We start from the raw sequence: 21,977 nt of genomic DNA, 5'->3' as shown, positions 1-21,977 counted from the left end.
TCAAAAACGCACTTAAATGGCAGAAATGTACTAGAACACCCATGTCTTTAATTAATGTTAAAAATGCACTGGACTGCATCAAAAAAGCATCTAGAATGCATCCGGACTGCGTTTCTATGGTATGAACTGACCCTAAATAAAGGAATGAGCGTTTCGGTTGCATTCCAGTGCATTTTTTCTTTAATGCTTTTTGCAGCGTTTCAGTGAAATCTTTGCAAATTTATTAAAAATAAATGATGAAACGCGTTAGAGTAGTCCTTCAGGTGCAGGTTGCTGTTGTGGAGTATTCCTGGATGGCAGTGACGTCACCGGTATGCGGCGGCTCTTTCTTTCCTCCCAATCATTTCAGTACTTCACAATTGTTTTAAACCCCTTTCCTCATGTTTTGGGCCTCTGATTTATTATTAAAAATTTGTTTTCCTATAGGGGATTAAGAAACCTTTCGATGAGGTCATAAAAGCCAACATTGGTGACGCCCATGCTATGGGACAGCAGCCAATCACATTTCTGCGACAGGTAACAAATACAGTTTGTCTTTTGTCAGTATGTGAATCATTTTGCATTATAGGGATGTTTATTTATTTTTTGTGTGTATGTGTAATGAGTATTGTCCTTCCATGGCCTTCCAATCAATAAATAACCAGGTATTGCTTTTGCTGCTGTTTGCAGGTGGTGGCACTGTGCACCTATCCTGATCTCCTGGACAGCCCGCGTTTCCCAGCGGATGCCAAGAGCCGAGCCAGCAGAATCCTGCAGTCATGCGGAGGATACAGCCTTGGTGAGATGCAGTAAATGATAAGACTTCGTATTCAGACTAAACTGCCTTGTTTAAAAATATATTGAACGTTGTCAGACGGAATAAAATCTAATTTAGAGCTCCGCAGAGAAGGAAGACATAAATCATCGGACGTGTGGGCCTGTGTGCCAGTCACTACAATCCATGGGCTTGGCTCAGCCTGCAGCCTCTGTACAGCACCAGCATGTCAATGAAGAGATGCAAAGAGGAAATTTGTTAATATTTATCTTGCCCTAGATAATGGGTGATAATAAACCGGAACTCAACTCTCTTAAGTCAACATGAACTGCTAATCCTTCCTTATATTTACTTGTGTTAGCCTCTTGCCGAGCAGCTGCTGTCGTTGTACGGCGGCAGGTTGGCACAGCTGCGCAAACTGCCATAGGTGTACGTCAGCCGCTTTAAGAAGTATAAGGGGGCGTGCGTGCGGCCGGGGTGTCCAGCCACCCCCGATAGCTCCATAGAGAGCCAGAACGGCGATCTGTGTATGTAAACAAACAGATCCCTGTTCTGACGGGAGTAGAGAGATCTGCTTTTCCTAGTGATCAGGAACATGTCTGTCGTCTGTACACTGCCCCCCACAATTAAAAACAACTCCCAGGCCTATGGAACACGATTAACCCCTTAAAGGTTCACTAAAGGGTGTTTTTTTTTGTTTGTTTTTTTAGCTAAATAGCTTCCTTTACCTTACTGCAGTCCTGGTTTCATGTCCTCATTGTTCGTTTTTGCTTTGATGTTGCTGTAATTCCTCTCTGTTCTGGACACTTCCTGGTTGTCTGTTTCCTGATCACCACAGTACTGGGAGATTTCTCACTGTGGTGACTAATTAAGGAGGTGTGATTAAAACTCCTCAGCACCAATCCAGTTTCGTTTTGCAAAACCTTCACTGCCATCTATTGGCTCTCTAGCTCTGTACATCAGAGAACCAGGACACAACAGCAAAAACGAAACTAAACTGCAGGCACATTATAAGATTGATTTTTATCTATTTTTAATCATTTTTAAAAGGAATCAGTTAACTATTATGTCTCTATACCCTGTAAACAGTCATTTCAGCAAAACATTTTTTTTCCTTTAGTGACCCTTTAATCGCCCCCTAGTGTTAACCCTTTCCCTGCCGGTGACATTTATACAGTAATCGGTGGCTATTTTTTTTTTAGCTCTGCTTGCTGTATAAATGTCAGTGGTCCCAAAAAAGTGTCTGATCTGTCCGCCGCAAATTTACAAGCCCTGCAGCTTTCAACAGACAAGCCTGTGTGTAGGTACGGGCAGAAAGCTGCAGAAGCCTGACATTGCACCCCTAATCATGGGTGCAATTCTCTTTTAGGATCCTGCAGAATAAAATAAATGCACATTTATTTTTTTGCTGCAAAAAAAGTGAACTTTAAAGTGGTTGTAAACCCTTTACAACCACTTTAACCTACAGGTAAGCCTAGATTAAAGTGAATTTATTTGTAAAAGCTTTTGAAAACCGTTCATTTTCCTTCCACTTTGTGTTGGTCTATCACATAAAATCCCAATAAAATACATTTACATTTTTTTTGGTTGTAACGTGACAAAATGTGGAAAATTGCGGGGGGTATGAATACTTTTTCAAGGCACTGCCTATAGAAATGTTTAAACCACCTTATCAGAAGAGCTGTGACCAAGAAAATACCAAAATTCTAGCTCGGGTAATGATGAGTGAACTAGAATTTTGGTATTTTCTTGGTTTGTGAAGCCTAATTATTACTGTTTTCCATGCTAAAGTTTTTTTTTCTTTTCTTTTCTCATTCAGGATCCTACAGCACCAGCCAAGGTGTGGCCTGTATCCGGGAAGACGTTGCTCGGTATATAGAGAAGAGAGATGGGGGGATCCCTGCGGACCCTGACAATATTTGTCTGACCACTGGAGCAAGTGAAGGCATAGCTGTGCGTACATTTCATATTTTACAGATTTTTTTTTCTTCTATTATTATTATTATTATTATTATTATTATTATTATTATTATTATTTATTTATTTTATTTAACCACTTGACCGCCGAACGATTTTACCCCCTTTGTGACCAGGCCATTTTTTTTGCTATTTAGTACTGAGCTGTACCCACATAAAATTCATTTATTTTTCCCCACAAATAGAGCTTTCTTTTGGTGGTATTTGATCACCTCTGCGGATTTGATTTTTTGCGCTATAAACAAAAAAAGAAGAGTGACATTTTGTTTGGGGAAATCATTCAGTGAACTGATTTGTTGCTTGTTTTTTGTTTTGGTTGGTGTGTGTGTGTGTGTGTGTGTGTGTGTGTGTAGGGTGGGGTTTTGTTGGTTTGTTTTGTTTTGTTGGTTTGTTTTGTTGTTTGGATTGGTTTGTTTTGTTGGTTGGATTGGTTTGTTTTGTTGGTTGGATTGGTTTGTTTTGTTGGTTGGATTGATTTGTTTTGTTGGTTGGTTTGGTTTGTTTGTTTTGTTTGTTTGGTGGTGGTGTGGGTTTTATTTTTATTTTTTTCCAACCCGATCCAAAACCAACACGGTTCCCATTAAAGAGCAACTGCAGATACCAAGTAAATCATTCAGTGGACTGGTTGGATTGGTTTGTTTTGTTGGTTGGTTTGTTTTGTTGGTTGGATTGGTTTGTTGGTTGGATTGGTTGGATTGGTTTGTTGGTTGGATTGGTTTGTTTGTTTGTTGGTTGGATTGGTTTGTTTGTTGGTTGGATTGGTTTGTTTTGTTTGTTTGTTGGTTGGATTGGTTTGTTTGTTTGTTGGATTGGTTTGTTTTGTTTGTTTGTTTGTTTGTTGGATTGGTTTGTTTTGTTTGTTTGTTGGTTGGATTGGTTTGTTTGTTTGTTTGTTTGTTGGATTGGTTTGTTTTGTTTGTTTGTTGGTTGGATTGGTTTGTTTGTTTGTTGGATTGGTTTGTTTTGTTTGTTTGTTTGTTTGTTGGATTGGTTTGTTTTGTTTGTTTGTTGGTTGGATTGGTTTGTTTGTTGGTTGTGTGGGGTTTTTTTTTTTTTTTTTCCAACCCGATCCAAAACCAACACGGTTCCCATTAAAGAGCAACTGCAGATACCAAGTAAATCATTCAGTGGACTGGTTGGATTGGTTTGTTTTGTTGGTTGGATGGGTGTGTTGGTTGGATTGGTTTGTTTGTTTGTTGGTTGGATTGGTTTGTTTGTTGGTTGGATTGGTTTGTTTGTTTGTTGGTTGGATTGGTTTGTTGGATTGGTTTGTTTGTTTGTTTGTTGGTTGGATTGGTTTGTTTTGTTGATTGGATTGGTTTGTTTTGTTGATTGGATTGGTTTGTTTTGTTGATTGGATTGGTTTGTTTGTTTGTTGGTTGGATTGGTTTGTTTGTTTGTTGGTTGGATTGGTTTGTTTGTTGGTTGGATTGGTTTGTTTGTTGGTTGTGTGGGGTTTTTTTTTTTTTTTTTCCAACCCGATCCAAAACCAACACAGTTCCCATTAAAGAGCAACTGCAGATACCAAGTAAATCATTCAGTGAACTGGTTGGTTGGTTGTTTTGTTGGTTGGATGGGTTTGTTGGTTGGATGGGTTTGTTGGTTGGATTGGTTTGTTGGTTGGATTGGTTTGTTGGTTGGATTGGTTTGTTGGTTGGATTGGTTTGTTGGTTGGATTGGTTTGTTGGTTGGATTGGTTTGTTGGTTGGATTGGTTTGTTGGTTGGATTGGTTTGTTTGTTGGTTGGATTGGTTTGGTTTGTTTGTTGGTTGGATTGGTTTGTTTTGGTTTGTTGGTTGGATTGGTTTGTTTTGTTGGTTGGATTGGTTTGGTTTGTTGGTTGGATTGGTTTGTTGGTTGGATTGGTTTGTTGGTTGGATTGGTTTGTTGGTTGGATTGGTTTGTTGGTTGGATTGGTTTGTTGGTTGGATTGGTTTGTTGGTTGGATTGGTTTGTTGGTTGGATTGGTTTGTTGGTTGGATTGGTTTGTTTGTTGGTTGGATTGGTTTGTTTGTTGGTTGGATTGGTTTGGTTTGTTTGTTGGATTGGTTTGTTTGTTGGATTGGTTTGTTGGTTGGATTGGTTTGTTTGTTGGTTGGATTGGTTTGTTTGTTGGTTGGATTGGTTTGGTTTGTTTGTTGGATTGGTTTGTTTGTTGGATTGGTTTGTTGGTTGGATTGGTTTGTTTGTTGGTTGGATTGGTTTGTTTGTTGGTTGGATTGGTTTGTTTGTTGGTTGGATTGGTTTGTTGGTTGGATTGGTTTGTTGGTTGGATTGGTTTGTTGGTTGGATTGGTTTGTTGGTTGGATTGGTTTGTTGGTTGGATTGGTTTGTTGGTTGGATTGGTTTGTTGGTTGGGTTTGTTTGTTTGTTGGATTGGTTTGTTTGTTTGTTGGATTGGTTTGTTTGTTTGTTTGTTGGATTGGTTTGTTTGTTTGTTGGATTGGTTTGTTTGTTTGTTTGTTTGTTGGATTGGTTTGGTTGGATTGGTTTGTTGGATTGGTTTGTTGGTTGGATTGGTTTGTTTTGTTGGTTGGATTGGTTTGTTTGTTGGATTGGTTTGTTGGTTGGATTGGTTTGTTGGTTGGATTGGTTTGTTGGTTGGATTGGTTTGGTTTGTTGGTTGGATTGGTTTGTTTGTTTGTTGGTTGGATTGGTTTGTTTGTTTGTTGGTTGGATTGGTTTGTTGGTTGGATTGGTTTGTTTGTTGGTTGGATTGGTTTGTTTGTTGGATTGGTTTGTTTGTTGGATTGGTTTGTTGGTTGGATTGGTTTGTTTGTTGGTTGGATTGGTTTGTTTGTTGGTTGGATTGGTTTGGTTTGTTGGTTGGATTGGTTTGGTTTGTTTGTTGGATTGGTTTGTTGGTTGGATTGGTTTGTTGGTTGGATTGGTTTGTTTGTTGGTTGGATTGGTTTGTTTGTTGGTTGGATTGGTTTGGTTTGGTTTGGTTTGTTGGTTGGATTGGTTTGTTGGTTGGATTGGTTTGTTGGTTGGATTGGTTTGTTGGTTGGATTGGTTTGTTGGTTGGATTGGTTTGTTGGTTGGATTGGTTTGTTGGTTGGATTGGTTTGTTGGTTGGATTGGTTTGTTGGTTGGATTGGTTTGTTGGTTGGATTGGTTTGTTGGTTGGATTGGTTTGTTGGTTGGATTGGTTTGTTGGTTGGATTGGTTTGTTTGTTGGTTGGATTGGTTTGGTTTGTTTGTTGGTTGGATTGGTTTGGTTTGGTTTGTTGGATTGGTTTGTTTTGTTGGTTGGATTGGTTTGGTTTGTTTGTTGGATTGGTTTGTTTGTTGGATTGGTTTGTTGGTTGGATTGGTTTGTTGGTTGGATTGGTTTGTTGGTTGGATTGGTTTGTTGGTTGGATTGGTTTGTTGGTTGGATTGGTTTGTTGGTTGGATTGGTTTGTTTGTTGGTTGGATTGGTTTGGTTTGTTTGTTGGTTGGATTGGTTTGGTTTGGTTTGTTGGATTGGTTTGTTTTGTTGGTTGGATTGGTTTGGTTTGTTTGTTGGATTGGTTTGTTTGTTGGATTGGTTTGTTGGTTGGATTGGTTTGTTGGTTGGATTGGTTTGTTGGTTGGATTGGTTTGTTGGTTGGATTGGTTTGTTGGTTGGATTGGTTTGTTGGTTGGATTGGTTTGTTGGTTGGATTGGTTTGTTGGTTGGATTGGTTTGTTTGTTGGTTGGATTGGTTTGTTTGTTGGTTGGATTGGTTTGGTTTGTTTTGTTGGATTGGTTTGGTTTGGTTTGTTGGATTGGTTTGTTTTGTTGGTTGGATTGGTTTGGTTTGTTTGTTGGATTGGTTTGTTTGTTGGATTGGTTTGTTGGTTGGATTGGTTTGTTGGTTGGATTGGTTTGTTTGTTGGTTGGATTGGTTTGTTTGTTGGTTGGATTGGTTTGGTTTGTTTGTTGGATTGGTTTGTTTGTTGGATTGGTTTGTTGGTTGGATTGGTTTGTTTGTTGGTTGGATTGGTTTGTTTGTTGGTTGGATTGGTTTGTTTGTTGGTTGGATTGGTTTGTTGGTTGGATTGGTTTGTTGGTTGGATTGGTTTGTTGGTTGGATTGGTTTGTTGGTTGGATTGGTTTGTTGGTTGGATTGGTTTGTTGGTTGGATTGGTTTGTTGGTTGGATTGGTTTGTTGGTTGGGTTTGTTTGTTTGTTGGATTGGTTTGTTTGTTTGTTGGATTGGTTTGTTTGTTTGTTTGTTGGATTGGTTTGTTTGTTTGTTGGATTGGTTTGTTTGTTTGTTTGTTTGTTGGATTGGTTTGTTGGTTGGATTGGTTTGTTTTGTTGGTTGGATTGGTTTGTTTGTTGGATTGGTTTGTTTGTTGGATTGGTTTGTTTGTGTGTCTGTTTGTTGGATTGGTTTGTTGGTTGGATTGGTTTGTTGGTTGGATTGGTTTGTTGGTTGGATTGGTTTGTTTTGTTGGTTGGATTGGTTTGTTGGTTGGATTGGTTTGTTTGTTTGTTGGTTGGATTGGTTTGTTGGTTGGATTGGTTTGTTTGTTGGTTGGATTGGTTTGGTTTGTTTGTTGGTTGGATTGGTTTGGTTTGGTTTGTTGGATTGGTTTGTTTTGTTGGTTGGATTGGTTTGGTTTGTTTGTTGGATTGGTTTGTTGGTTGGATTGGTTTGTTTGTTGGTTGGATTGGTTTGTTTGTTGGTTGGATTGGTTTGGTTTGTTGGTTGGATTGGTTTGGTTTGTTTGTTGGATTGGTTTGTTTGTTGGATTGGTTTGTTGGTTGGATTGGTTTGTTTGTTGGTTGGATTGGTTTGTTTGTTGGTTGGATTGGTTTGGTTTGGTTTGTTGGTTGGATTGGTTTGTTGGTTGGATTGGTTTGTTGGTTGGATTGGTTTGTTGGTTGGATTGGTTTGTTGGTTGGATTGGTTTGTTGGTTGGATTGGTTTGTTGGTTGGATTGGTTTGTTGGTTGGATTGGTTTGTTGGTTGGATTGGTTTGTTGGTTGGATTGGTTTGTTGGTTGGATTGGTTTGTTGGTTGGATTGGTTTGTTGGTTGGATTGGTTTGTTGGTTGGATTGGTTTGTTGGTTGGATTGGTTTGTTGGGTGGGTTGGTTTGTTGGTTGGATTGGTTTGTTGGTTGGATTGGTTTGTTGGTTGGATTGGTTTGTTTGTTGGTTGGATTGGTTTGGTTTGTTTGTTGGTTGGATTGGTTTGGTTTGGTTTGTTGGATTGGTTTGTTTTGTTGGTTGGATTGGTTTGGTTTGTTTGTTGGATTGGTTTGTTTGTTGGATTGGTTTGTTGGTTGGATTGGTTTGTTTGTTGGTTGGATTGGTTTGTTTGTTTGTTGGATTGGTTTGGTTTGTTTGTTGGATTGGTTTGGTTTGTTTGTTGGATTGGTTTGTTTGTTGGATTGGTTTGTTGGTTGGATTGGTTTGTTTGTTGGTTGGATTGGTTTGTTTGTTGGTTGGATTGGTTTGGTTTGGTTTGTTGGTTTGGTTTGGTTTGTTGGTTGGATTGGTTTGTTGGTTGGATTGGTTTGTTGGTTGGATTGGTTTGTTGGTTGGATTGGTTTGTTGGTTGGATTGGTTTGTTGGTTGGATTGGTTTGTTGGTTGGATTGGTTTGTTGGTTGGTTGGATTGGTTTGGTTTGGTTTGTTTGTTGGATTGGTTTGGTTTGTTTGTTGGATTGGTTTGGTTTGGTTTGTTTGTTGGATTGGTTTGGTTTGTTTGTTGGATTGGTTTGGTTTGTTGGTTGGATTGGTTTGGTTTGTTTTGTTGGTTGGATTGGTTGGTTGGATTGGTTTGTTTTGTTGGTTGGATTTGTTTGTTTGTTGGATTGGTTTGTTTGTTTGTTGGATTGGTTTGTTTGTTTGTTGGATTGGTTTTGTTTGTTTGTTTGTTTGTTGGATTGGTTTGTTGGTTGGATTGGTTTGTTTGTGTGTCTGTTTGTTGGATTGGTTTGTTGGTTGGATTGGTTTGTTGGTTGGATTGGTTTGTTTTGTTGGTTGGATTGGTTTGTTGGTTGGATTGGTTTGTTGGTTGGTTGGATTGGTTTGGTTTGGTTTGTTTGTTGGATTGGTTTGGTTTGTTTGTTGGATTGGTTTGGTTTGGTTTGTTTGTTGGATTGGTTTGGTTTGTTTGTTGGATTGGTTTGGTTTGTTGGTTGGATTGGTTTGGTTTGTTTTGTTGGTTGGATTGGTTGGTTGGATTGGTTTGTTTTGTTGGTTGGATTTGTTTGTTTGTTGGATTGGTTTGTTTGTTTGTTGGATTGGTTTGTTTGTTTGTTGGATTGGTTTTGTTTGTTTGTTTGTTTGTTGGATTGGTTTGTTGGTTGGATTGGTTTGTTTGTGTGTCTGTTTGTTGGATTGGTTTGTTGGTTGGATTGGTTTGTTGGTTGGATTGGTTTGTTTTGTTGGTTGGATTGGTTTGTTGGTTGGATTGGTTTGTTTGTTTGTTGGATTGGTTTGTTTGTTTGTTTGTTTGTTTGGATTGGTTTGTTTGTTGGTTGGATTGGTTTGTTTGTTGGTTGTGTGGGGTTTTTTTTTTTTTTTTCCAACCCGATCCAAAACCAACACGGTTCCCATTAAAGAGCAACTGCAGATACCAAGTAAATCATTCAGTGAACTGGTTGGTTGGTTTGTTTTGTTGGTTGGATGGGTGTGTTGGTTGGATTGGTTTGTTGATTGGTTTGTTGGTTGGGTTGGGTTGGGTTGGATTGGTTTGTTGGGTTGGTTGTGTGTTTTTTTTTTTTCCAACCCATTAGGCCCCTTTCAGACTGGGGCGGGAGCTGCGGTGGCGGTATAACGCCGCTAAAAATAGCGGCGCTATACCGCCGGAATTGCCGCGGGTATCAGCCGCTAGCGGTGCGGTATTAACCCCCGCTAGCGGCCGATAAAGAGTTAATACCGCCCGCAATGCGCCTCTATAGAGGCGCATTGCGGGCGGTATTGCCGCGGTTCCCATTGTTTTCAATGGGAAGGAGCGGTGAAGGAGCGGTATACATGCCGCTCCTCTCACCGCTCCAAAGATGCTGCTGACAGGAGATTTTTTTGTCTCCCGCCAGCGCATCGCCTCAGTGTGAAAGCCCTCGGGCTTTCACATTGAGTCTGCAGTGCAGGAGTTTTTCAGGTGGGATAGCAGCGCTATTTTTAGCGCTTTACCGCCTGAAAAACTCCTCAATGTGAAAGGGGCCTTAAAGAGCAACTGCAGATACCAAGTAAATCATTCAGTGAACTGATTGTTGTCTGGGGAGCTTTGCTAAAAATTTTGTAAATCCACTTTGCCCTGAGACACTTTAAACGTAAACTAATCGTACCCATCCGGTGTGCCATGATTGAGGATGGATTTTTTTATTTTCTACCTTCAGAGCATCTTAAAGATCCTTGTGTCGGGGGAGGGGAAGTCCCGCACCGGAGTCATGATTCCCATCCCGCAGTATCCGCTCTACTCAGCGGCCATATCCGAGTTTGATGCAGCTCAGGTGAATTACTACCTGGATGAGGACAACTGCTGGGCTTTGGATGTCAATGAACTGAGGAGATCTTTGTACCAGGCGAGAGCGTACTGCAACCCCAAAGTGCTGTGCATCATTAATCCGGGAAACCCGACAGGTAAGCTCTGCGAATGGCATCGTCCAATGACAAGGCTATAAATGTATGACTTCTATGGAGAATACAATTTAAAGATTAACCCTATGCTCTGCACTACTAGAGGTCCCCTAGTGTATACCTGAATAAAAATTAAAAAAAGTGGTATTGGTGCAACCCTAATAACTGGCCCTTTTTGTGCTGCTTTTCTGTTTCTTGCTACTTGCTCTTTCTTCATACTCCTTTAGCATTTGGTTTAGGTGTGGATGTGTTATATACAAGGACTATTTTGTATACTTGCATTTGTAAATACATTGGGCGAGCATAATCCGTTCCAGGAGAATGCTCGTAATCCAAAGCACTTGCATAACAAAGTGAGTTTCCCCATTGAAGTCAATGGAAACAAAAATAATTTTTTCCACATTGACTTCAATGGCATGCAATACCGCATGTGACCAGAGGTGGGGGGGTGCCGGAAAGCCTCGGAAACGCACGAAAAAGGCTCGAGGACACCTCGGAAAGGCTCGGGGAACGGCATCTTGATGATCATTTCCGGACTGCGCTGTTCGGCTCCGCTCGGCTCCCACGCCCCCCCCCCCCCCCCACCTCAGGCCAAACGCGGTACTGCACACCGCTTTGGATTGAATCCTGCTTGTTTTGCGAGACAACACTCAAAAACAGAGTTAGGATTTAAAAAAAATACAGTGCTTTTATTGCGACACGCTCGTTAACCGCGTTTCTCGCAATCTGAGGTTCCACTGTATAAGATACTGAACCTTTTTTTTATATATATATATTTTTTTTTTAGATTGGTCATACTGTAGCAGTGCGACTACACCCATTATCCTTCTTTTTTTATTATAATTACTTCTTTGCCTACTAAGGTGTGGTTGAGCACCTAGAGAATTTTTTGTTTTCTGTACACTAATATTGTTACCCCAACAATGAAGATTGCTAGGGTTGTGTGTGTATGTATGTATGTGTGTGTATGTATGTATGTGTGTGTATGTATGTATGTATGTATGTGTGTGTGTGTGTATATATATATATATATATATATATATATATATATATATATATATATATATATATATATAAATTGTTGGACAGAACCGGCTCAGTACTTGCAATGTCAGTATTTTCTCTTTCATTTCCAGGGCAGGTCCAGAGCAAACTCTGTATAGAGGAAGTCATTCACTTTGCCTGGGAAGAAGGTCTTTTCCTATTGGCAGATGAGGTAACACGGGATATTCACAAAGGGGGAAATATTGTTTCCATATCTTCTGGATAGCTGCTTTCATATGTTCTAAAAAAAAAAAGTGGAAGAAAAAAAAAACGTTATGGCCAATAAATCCTATGGAACTTTTTAACTCTGGTCAGGTACTGGTCCATTGCGATTTTTCCAAGTCCTGCAAGCTACACTTTTTGCTGCATTAAAAAGAAAAGTGTGCCAAAACTGCACCTCCTCATTCAAATGAGTTGTTATCGTATCAAAAACGCACCCACATTTTTTTTTTTTTTTTTTTTTGTCTTTTTTTTTTTTTTTTTTTTGGTCACAGGTGCAAAATGATCCGGAACCACAGCAAAAAAAAATAAAAATTTTTACAGCGTTTTTGCAACAGAGCAGTGTAAAGCCTCAGTGTAAATGCATACAAATCTGTTTACACCCGCCAATCCATAGGGGTGAATGGACTGTTTGATGAGGTCTGCCTGGAAAACTGACAGGCGACCCCCCCCCCCCCACCTGCCGTGTGGAAATCTGTTTCAAAACAAATGGCGTTTGAAAAATTGCTGTGCAAATGTTGCATAACAAATTGCAACGGCCTCCATTTTATTCCCAAGGGTTTATGCAAAAAAAAATATATATATAATGTTTGGGGGTTCTGAATGATTTTCTAGCAAAAAAAATGATGATTATTTTTACATGTAGGAGAGGCACGCCAGAACGGGCCCGGTATGGTAGTGGTTAAAGGGTGTTTACTGAATACCGCCTTGTAGAATTTCTCACGTGTCGTCTGTATTGTGCAGGTCTACCAGGACAATGTCTACTCCGACGGCTGCCAGTTCCATTCCTTCAAGAAAGTTCTGTTTGAGATGGGACCAGAGTACAGCAATAATGTGGAGCTCGCCTCATTCCACTCTACTTCCAAGGGTTATACGGGAGAGTAAGTGTCCAGAATCGGCTTCGTTAAGTCTGCCATTCGTTTACATATGGAATATATATATGCTCCTGTTCCTATCCCTTCAAGCCCTGACCCTGTGTTTACTCTTATCCACCACTAGAGGTCAGTGTAGAACGTATTATCGATTCTTCCTCTTTACAGCATGTCGTCATAGTGTGCATTAGAAGCTGCAGCAAGTCAGAGCCGTCTCATTTCCTGGCTGGAGGACATCCTTGCACATCTAGCTCTTTCTTCCTCGTGGATTTCATTTATTTCAATCATTGATGCTCAGCATCACATGTGGGCATTGCTGAGGGTGGTCTACATGCAGATACAGCCTGCCTAGGAAGTGCCATGTGTACAGCCATGAGCAGATGCATGTTGATGGTAATGGGCTGAGTGTGAGTGGTAAAACCACAGGTCGACAGCACTGTTTTACTGCCCCCCCCCCCCCCCAGCTGCATGTGTGAATGAAGCCTTACAAATGAGGAGAGGGTATGTGTAACTAAATTCTTAAAAAGCAATGCGTCTAACCTCTCCTCATTGTATTTCTATTAGATCATGAATCATGTTTTAGCTGGAAGCTGTACTGATTGTATTTATATTTCAGTCAATCAAGTTCCAGTGTAAACTTGCAATTGACTAGTGCCCCCTAGTGGTGAATGAGATTATAGACCACCGTGTTGAACAACTAATTAACCACTTGACCTCCGGAAAAGTTGTACCCAAATAAAATCGTTGTCCTTTTTCTCCCACAAATGGAGCATTTGGTGGTATTTGATCACCTGCATTTTTTTTTTTCGTGCTATGAACAAAAAAGAGCGACACTTTTGAAAACAAGCAGTATTTATTTATTTTTATTTTTTTACTTTCTCCTTTTAAAGCAAATCCAATAAAAAAAAAAAATGGAAAAAGTCAAATATCTTCTTAAATTTAGGCCGATATGTAACTAGTGGCCATGCATTTCAATAAATACCGATGTATCCAGCGCTCCCAAACCGCCCCCAAAGATGCTTCTTGCAAAACTTTCCCTAACGTTCTGCAAGCACACCACGCTAGTGTGAAAAGTCACACTGGAATTAAATGGAAAAAAGAAATGTTCCTGGACTGCCGCACTCTGATAACCGATTTATTGAAACAAAATGAACAAAGGATAAAATCCAAAGCTGTATAACATCCAAAAATTCATGCAACACTGCAATCGATGGTAGAAAGTGGACATTTGGGACAAAAAAGCTAACATGTTTCACATCATGGATAGATGCTCAGCTATGACTAAGCATCTATCCATGATGTGAAACATGTTAGCTTTTTTGTCCCCTATGTCCACTTTCTACCATTGATTGCAGTGTTGCATGAATTTTTGGATTTTATCCTTTGTTCATTTTGTTTCAATAAATCGCCTATCAGAGTGCGGCAGTCCAGGAACATTTCTTTTTTTTTTTCCATGGATCAGCGCAGAGTCTGCATCTGTCAGTACTACAGGGCGGGAGCACAGCATAGGTCGCAGGGCTTGGAGCGGTACTTCTTTTTTTTTTTTCCATTGAAATGAATAGGAGGCGCTATTTCTAGTGCTAGAACGCCTGAAAACTGCCTCAGTGTTGTGAAAGGGGTCTAAGTGTGTGTGGTGTTTTTTTTAGGTTTTTGGATGGGGAAAGAACCTCTGCCGGGCATTTTTTTGTTTTTGTGTAGTCTGGCTTATAACCAAACGGGAAGTAAAGAGAAATCTTATTGATGGCATGGACAGCAAAAAAATGTTTAACTCGCCTTCTTTGTATCCAAATAATAAAACTGACATTTTTGGCTGGCCTTTTTGAATTGCTAATCATATGTACTCTTTCTTGTTGTATTTGTGCAATAATATAAGTGGTTGTAAATGTTTACACTACGTGATTTTCACATCCCTTAGATGCGGTTACAGAGGAGGTTACATGGAAGTGCTGAACCTGCACCCTGATATACTGACCCAGCTGGTGAAGATGCTCTCTGTCCGCCTTTGCCCGCCAGTGTCGGGTCAGGCAGCGATGGATGTCGTAGTGAACCCGCCGCAGCCCCATGAAGAGTCCTACGAGCAATTTATCAGGGTATGTTCAGCATGGGCAATATTTTATTAATATTATTATTATTATTATTATACAGGATTTGTATAGCACCGTTTTATGCTGCACTTTATAATGTAGAGAGGGGGGGGGGGTAATAATACAATCACACCCTGTTCAAGTCAGTTTCCTGAGAGTGTTGTGTCCTTTGTTCCTGGTGTACAGTATTTTCCTTTTGTAAGAGAATGAAGACCTAGGGTGCTGTTTTCAAGGCAACCTGGTCCGATGTCATATTTCTGGATTCTCTACATGTTGTTGTTGTTGTTGTTGTTGTTGTTATTTAGGTACTTGTATAGCGCCGTCAATTTACACAGCGCTTTACATATACAATGTACATTCACATCAGTCCCTACCCTCAAGGAGCTTACAATCTAAGGTCCCTAATTCACATTCATATACTAGGGCCAATTTAGGCAGAAGCCAATTAACCTACAGCATATTTTTGGCGTGTGGGAGGAAACCGGAGTACCCGTAGGAAACCCACGCAGACGCATGGAGAACATGCAAACTCCAGGCAGGTAGTGTCGTGGTCGGGATTCGAGCCAGCGAGCCTTTTTACTGCTAGGCGAGAGTGCTACTCACTACACCACTGTGCTGCCTGATATCTGTTTCCTATTCCCCAAAGATCAGCCAGGCTGCCATGGTTTTTAAAGAATAAAGATATTCTCACTCTCTGTAGGACTGCCATTTGGCTCCCAAGTTGTAATGTACTTAATTAAGCCTCTAACTTTACATGACACTACCGGCTCTAATCTGTCTACGAGATTCCTTGATTAACCACACCACAAGCAAGCTTCAAAGAGAGTTGTAACTGCCAAAATAAGTAGTGGCAATGATCAAAGACCAGCAAGCTATTAGAGATGATATGGGCAATACTGCCCCCAGAGGCCAAGTACGGCAGGACAGTCAGTAATATAATCTATTGAGGAGGACTTTCCTGTGAACACTGATTCATCCAGAACCAAGTGGGGCTGGCAATGGGGGTGGGGGGTGTTTGGCCGAGGTATGATTGAGATTCTTTTAAATAGGCTGCTGTTACCAGAAAGTTCTCTTTAACATCTGAGAACAGCCAACGAAGAGTATCTAGAGCAGTGGTTCTCAACCTTCTAGTGCCGTGGCCCCTTGATAACATTTTCCAAGTTGTGGGGACCCCTAACAGTAAAATTATTTTCGTAGCGTGGGTTGTCAGCACCCAAGGCAAGACAAGTAATTTGCACCCCCAAACCCATGGATATTTTGCACTCCCTGAATCCCTTCCACTCATACAGTATTAAAACCCCTATGGTACATTTTAGGATGTACAACTCTTTCTCTTTGTTCTCCTTTCTCTTTTATTTAAAAAAAAAAATTTCCCCCCATCCCTCTCAAGCCGTCTTTTTTGTTTTTCTTTCTTTCATCCGGCTCTTTTCCTCTATATTCCATGTATTCTCAATTTGTATTACTTCTCTTGCTCCTTGGTGGGGGGGGGGGGTGAGTGGCAATGCTGGGGAGAGTTCTGATCAGTCAAAAAGTCTGGGAGAGCGGTGTGGGCTTCAGGCACAGCCCAGGATGTGGGGACCCCTGGCACATCATCATTTGACCCCCAGGTTGAAAACCACTGATCTAGAGGATTTGTTAAGTATCTGTGATGTTTCATTGTTATTATATGCTCTATAGATATCTGCTGTTTAGTGAGTGATCTCTCATTTATTTCCCAAGAAAATAGGAATATTGTTTACTAAGCAGATGTGTCTGTCTTCATAGCTAACATTGTATCACTAGGCCTAGCATACTCTCGATTAGTCTAGCAATTATAGGGATATACAATTAATACATATGTATGACCTTGTCAATGTGTTTGTGTGTTTTTTTGATTGTAGTGCATGTTGCACTAATTGTATTAATCTTTCTTGTATATTTACAATTAAACTTGGTGTTTTGATCAAAAAATAAAGTGGAGACCTGTCCAGCTTTTGCTTTTAAAGAATCTGAAGAATTATTTTATGTCCAATTGAGTGCTGTGTTTTTTTTTTTTTTTTTTAATATTCTCGTGGTGTGTTTTTATTGTCAATAATGTACCCATAAGCTCTAGAGATTTCTATATATTGTTCCCTCAGGAGAAAGAAGCTGTCCTCGGGAATCTCGCTCAGAAGGCCAGAGTGACGAAGGAATTATTTAATCAGGTTCCTGGCATTCAGTGTAACCCCCTGCAGGGTGCCATGTACGCCTTTCCCCGGATCTTCATCCCACCTCGAGCCGTAGAGAAGGCGAAGGTCAGTTCCGCACTGTCGCATGTTGCCAGAGTTATTGATTATTCACTATAGTAGCCCCCACTACTACAGTGATTGCCGCCAGGTTCCGGGGAGGGGGGGGCCTCTCTTTTGCACAGGTGCCAACTTTAATGTGATAAAGGAAAAACATACATGTTCTAATAAGTGTCTTCTACCTACAGGAGCTCCAGATGGAGCCGGACATGTTCTACTGTATGCAGTTACTGGAGGAGATGGGGATTTGTGTTGTACCAGGAAGTGGTTTTGGCCAGAGAGAGGGAACTTATCACTTCAGGTAACATTGATTGTCAGTAGGAAATCTAGGAAACCCGCCCACTGGAACAAGTCAATCTCGCATTCTGTGCCCTGACCCGGATAAAGGAAGCACTGGTGTCTGATTTGCTTTGGGCAACGGTTGCCTTTGTCTTTGCCTTAGTTTGCCTAAATGAATCCTTTGTATCTCTTCCCTACTAATATCCCATTCTGTTTAAGGAAACTTGGGCACCTAAAGAGGGCCTTTATTAACTACTTCAGCCCTGGAAGGTTTTACCCCCTTCCTGACCAGGCCATTTTTTGTGATTTGGCGCTGTGTTGCTTTAACTGACAATTGCGTGGTCGTGCGATGCTGTACCAAAATAAAACGTGTGTGTGTGTGTGTGTGTGTGTGTGTATATATATATATATATATATATATATATATATATATATATATACTCCGTTCCACCACCTCTGGCTCAGACCCTTTGGTGCCTGCTCACCACAATCACTTGTAAACACAGAAGTCTGGTTTCTGTGTTTACAAGTGGCAGCTCTGCACTCTGTGTGCAACGCCCCTGAACTCTGCACTCTGTATGTAATGCAATCCTGGTATTTAATGCCCCTTTAAGACCCTTCTACTGTTTGTGAAATCTGAACGGAGTCGTGGTTCCTGCACCTATTTTCTGAGAAAAAAAGCTCTGTGTGTGTGTGTGTGTGTGTATATATATATATATATATATATATATATATATATATATATATATATATATATGTGTATGTATGTGTGTGTATATGTAATATATATATATAATCTATCACATGCAGGTACGTGATTTTGCGCAGCCGGGCTGCCCTGCAGCAGTATATGTACGGTGGGTGGTCTGGAAGCAGTTAAAGAGAGCAAGATGGCATTTTTAGAAGGGGGTCAGCAATGGCATTTCCTGTAAAGTATCTGTCGGGTTGATTTCAATGTGTAAAGTGCAGAAATTTACATGAACATAACAGGAGTCATCTCAGTTTTGGTTGCTGCCCTCATTGCACCCCATCAAATAACTCTGGTAGGTGGTTTTATGCAAATCGCATACTTGTATTGTCCATGACAAACTATTTAGCAACCAAGACATCTACCTGGACGGGCAATATATGTGGGGAATACAGCGCAGGTCTATGAATATAATTAATAATGACGTGATATCAAAATATATTAATGAGTGTGGCTGCTGCAGCAAAAAAATGTTAGATGAACAAATGATATAGAATGTAAAAAGAATGAATGCTGCGCTGCTAGTATGGTGTGTGTGTGTAAATCAATACCGACATGATAAGGTAAACATTATACACACCACAATAAACAAAGTGCTTATATGTGCAACAAAATGCAAAAGTGAAATAGTGCACAGAAATATATAGTCCATATAGCTGTGGTCAGCTAAGAAATGGTTGAACGTAAAAAATCTTCATGTAAGCACCCGAGTTGTGTTGGAAAGAAAATCCACAGCAAGTGTAAGACAGCTGATTGAAGCACCTCCACCTCAAGTAAATATTCTGCTTACCGAACACCAAATAATAAATCTCATGTAGCACTGTATCTGATAGATAACCTCCGTTCCCCAGCTAGGTTCTTCCACACCAGATGGAAAAAATGGATAGTCCTTAGCCAGAACGCACTCATGCGTTGAACCCAGAATTGAAGAGAAAGATCTGTTCTTTGGCAGCCACGGAGGACTTTGCTTTGTCTTTCAGAACCAATATAGAAATATGGCCAGTAAAACGTTGTCACCTCCAGCTCTGAAATCCCAAATGTCATCAGTTTTACCTCAGGATGAGCCTCTGGTGAGGATTTCCCTCTTCCTGCTCAGCACAGGTGTTTTCATCAGAGGCAGCTCACCAGAGCCATACTGGATTTATTATTTGGTGTTCGGTAAGCAGAATATTTACTTGAGGTGGAGGTGCTTCAATCAGCTGTCTTACACTTGCTGTGGATTTTCTTTCCAACACAACTCGGGTGCTTACATGAAGATTTTTTACGTTCAACCATTTCTTAGCTGACCACAGCTATATGGACTATATATTTCTGTGCACTATTTCACTTTTGCATTTTGTTGCACATATAAGCACTTTGTTTATTGTGGTGTGTATAATGTTTACCTTATCATGTCGGTATTGATTTACACACACACACCATACTATCAGCGCAGCATTCATTCTTTTTACAATCTACCTGGACGGACCTGCGACCGATCATGACAACAGGTGTGAAGGAGACGGCTGATATATAGCTGCTGCTTGTCTTGACTGTGAACACTTTCCTGAGACGAGCAACGGCAAGAAGAATGCAGTGGCTGACACATCCTCCCTCCTCTGCATTGCTGTTGCTTGTCTTGGGTAAAGTGTTCACAGTCAGGACAAGTAGCAGCTATAAATCGGCCGTCTCCTTAAACGTTTTTGTCAGATGGACCAGTGCGCTGATTGGATGGATAAAATAAAAAGTAATGTGTCTGCCTATGTCTAGTGTTGCATGTAGTCTCTACTCCTCTTCAGAACCCATACAGGCCTCGATTCCGGTCCCTTTTTAACCAGGATTTCTGTATTTCTAGGATGACCATTCTTCCTCCCCTGGAGAAGCTGAAGCTGCTGTTACAGAAAGTCAAAGAATTTCACGTCCGATTCCTGGATCAATTTTCCTGAAATTCCGAGCAATTCACAGACCCGGCTGACCAAGTGCTGGTGACTTGGGGTGTAGTACAATAAGCAAGACTTTTTTACTGTTGGAATCCAAGAATCTTCTACTTTTTATATTCTGGACAAAACTGTGGGAAAGACAAATGGAAATGTACCCAACAACCAGTCAGGGATTCAACAGCAGACTGATTTTTGCCAACACTTTTTCCCCCTTTAATCAAGTCTTAAAGCTGAACTTGAAAATCCAAAATTTGCAGGCAGGAAGGTTTTTTTTTTTGTTTTGTTTTTTATTATTCTCATTATTATTATTATTATTGCAGAAGGGACAGAATATTTCTCTTCTGCAATAAAGGATTTTTATTTTTCCTTGCAAATTGTTTACACTGAGCTGTGCATAAATGGAAGTTGCGGCACCCTGGCAAGCCAAGGTGGCTGAAGATCCTGAACCCAGAAGAAACAAATCGTAATCTATCGGTGCCGGCGTGGGAGCTTGTGGACGTTGCATCGCTGGACCTGTTGCAAGTATAGTTTCATTACTAAACCTCGAGTGTGCGAAATCTGGTGCAGCTCTGCATAGAAACCAATCGGCTTCCACGTTTTATCCTCAAAGCTTAAAGAGGAGTTCCACCCTATAATAAATATATTTTTTTTTAAAGTCAGCCACTACAAATACTGTAGCCGCTGACTTTTAATATAAGGACACTAACCTGTCCAGGGATCCCGCGATGTCGGCACCCCCAAGCTAATTCGTCCATCAGCTTTGGGTGCAGGTGTTGGCATTGCCTTCAGGCTTCACAGCTGGTTTCCTACTGCGCATGCGTCATCTTCTAGGACACACAGGTCCCAGAAGGCAGTGGGGGGAAGGAAGAGTGGCTGGACATGATGAAGCTCTTACCAGGAAGTGAGAGTGGGTACCTGTCAACCCCAACCTCCCCCCCCCCCCCCGAGGGGGAAAAAGAAGTGTCAAATGTTGCAGTTGTGGGATGGTTGAACAAGCGGCGCTTCCCCTTTTTGGGTGGAGCTCCACTTTAATTGATTGACTACCACGCACAACTGCACCAGAGTGCTTCAGTTTTAGTAAATGAACCCCAGACATACCCCACGTTTAAGTACACAATGGGACCAGATCATGCACGTAAAATGAAAATGTACTTAAAGTGAAGCAATACCTTTTTTCACTTCTTAATGCATGTAAATACACTAGATCTATGGGAAATCTTGGTCAGCTTGACATGGCACTGCTCCCAAACAATAAGTGATAAGGACACCAAACTTGGGGACCCAGGACTATAACATGGTAGATTATTTAGGTATGCTGTCTGACCCCAAAATTGGATATGTTGTAGTCCTGGGTCTCCTCTCGGTGCTCCCCAAGTTGGGTGTCCCTGTCACTTATGGTTCGGGGGAGCAGTGCCATGTCAAGCTGGCCAAGATTTCCCATAGACAATGTGTCTGCACTTGCGCTTTACGTACACTCGCGGTTATGTCCTTACTCGTGAATGTATGTAAAGCGGGGTATGCCTGAAGTATCTTTTTGCCCATTTTGTGTGCACACATAGCATAAACCCCCCCCCACCACCACCACCACCGTTATATCCTTACCCGGCTACGCAAATTCACCTTCCGGCCTGACTCCATGCCCTTGTGGACTTCCAGGAGATCTTCCCCATGTGATAGTGCTCCCACCTTATTGACCAGTCACCAGGCCTCAATGCTGTCATGTGGGGGTGCCAAGATGCTCACCTCCCTATTTAAACCTTGACACCAGTCTATAAAGGAGCTTGGACGGGCCAGGGGGAGCCAGTGTGGCTAGCTACTTATACATGCCTGGGGGGTGGGTTTTGTGCAGACTCATTTGCCCTCGATGGACAGTGACGTTCTCTTTAGGGGCTCACTAGCACCCGGGTGAGTAAACAAAGAGCACAGTGCAGTAAAAGGCATTCTATCAAAGCTGGTGATCTCTGCACCAAATTCTTGGACTTCCAAGTACATCCAATCAGCTGCTGTGCATATTCTAGGCCGCGGTTTGGTCAACCTACGGCCCTCCAACTGTTGTGGAACTACAAGTCTCATCATGCCTTTGCCTCTGGGAGACATGCTTGTGGCTGTTTAAAATCTTGCAATGCCTCATGGGACTTGTAGTTCTGTAACAGCTGGAGGGCCGATATCCTGGGCCCTTATCTACTTGGCAGTACACTTATTGGGGGAACCTGGGGGACATATATATATTTTTGTCTATAATTTAAAACGG

The 21,977-nt window shown here is 41.1% G+C and overlaps 2 protein-coding genes across 2 annotated transcripts in view; both read left to right on the top strand.

The window, feature by feature from the left end:
- The window catches only part of GPT2 (glutamic--pyruvic transaminase 2), a 30,685-nt gene extending 10,684 nt beyond the window's left edge, over positions 1-20,001 (top strand). The window contains exons 2-11 of the mRNA XM_040329467.1: positions 427-516; positions 670-778; positions 2,574-2,707; positions 10,057-10,300; positions 11,434-11,513; positions 12,305-12,441; positions 14,348-14,522; positions 16,634-16,789; positions 16,969-17,081; positions 19,642-20,001. Of these exons, the coding sequence (XP_040185401.1) occupies positions 427-516; positions 670-778; positions 2,574-2,707; positions 10,057-10,300; positions 11,434-11,513; positions 12,305-12,441; positions 14,348-14,522; positions 16,634-16,789; positions 16,969-17,081; positions 19,642-19,732 (1,329 nt within the window). The 3' untranslated portion in view covers positions 19,733-20,001. The remainder of the gene's footprint in view (positions 1-426; positions 517-669; positions 779-2,573; positions 2,708-10,056; positions 10,301-11,433; positions 11,514-12,304; positions 12,442-14,347; positions 14,523-16,633; positions 16,790-16,968; positions 17,082-19,641) is intronic.
- The window catches only part of PDCD5 (programmed cell death 5), a 302,413-nt gene that overhangs the window by 213,461 nt on the left and 66,975 nt on the right, over positions 1-21,977 (top strand). The window lies entirely within an intron of this gene.

Source organism: Rana temporaria, chromosome 11, assembly GCF_905171775.1.
Source record: "Rana temporaria chromosome 11, aRanTem1.1, whole genome shotgun sequence".
Taxonomy (NCBI): Eukaryota; Metazoa; Chordata; class Amphibia; order Anura; family Ranidae; genus Rana; species Rana temporaria.
Note: the sequence above shows the minus strand (reverse complement) of the source record. Positions and strands in the feature narration are given on the sequence as shown.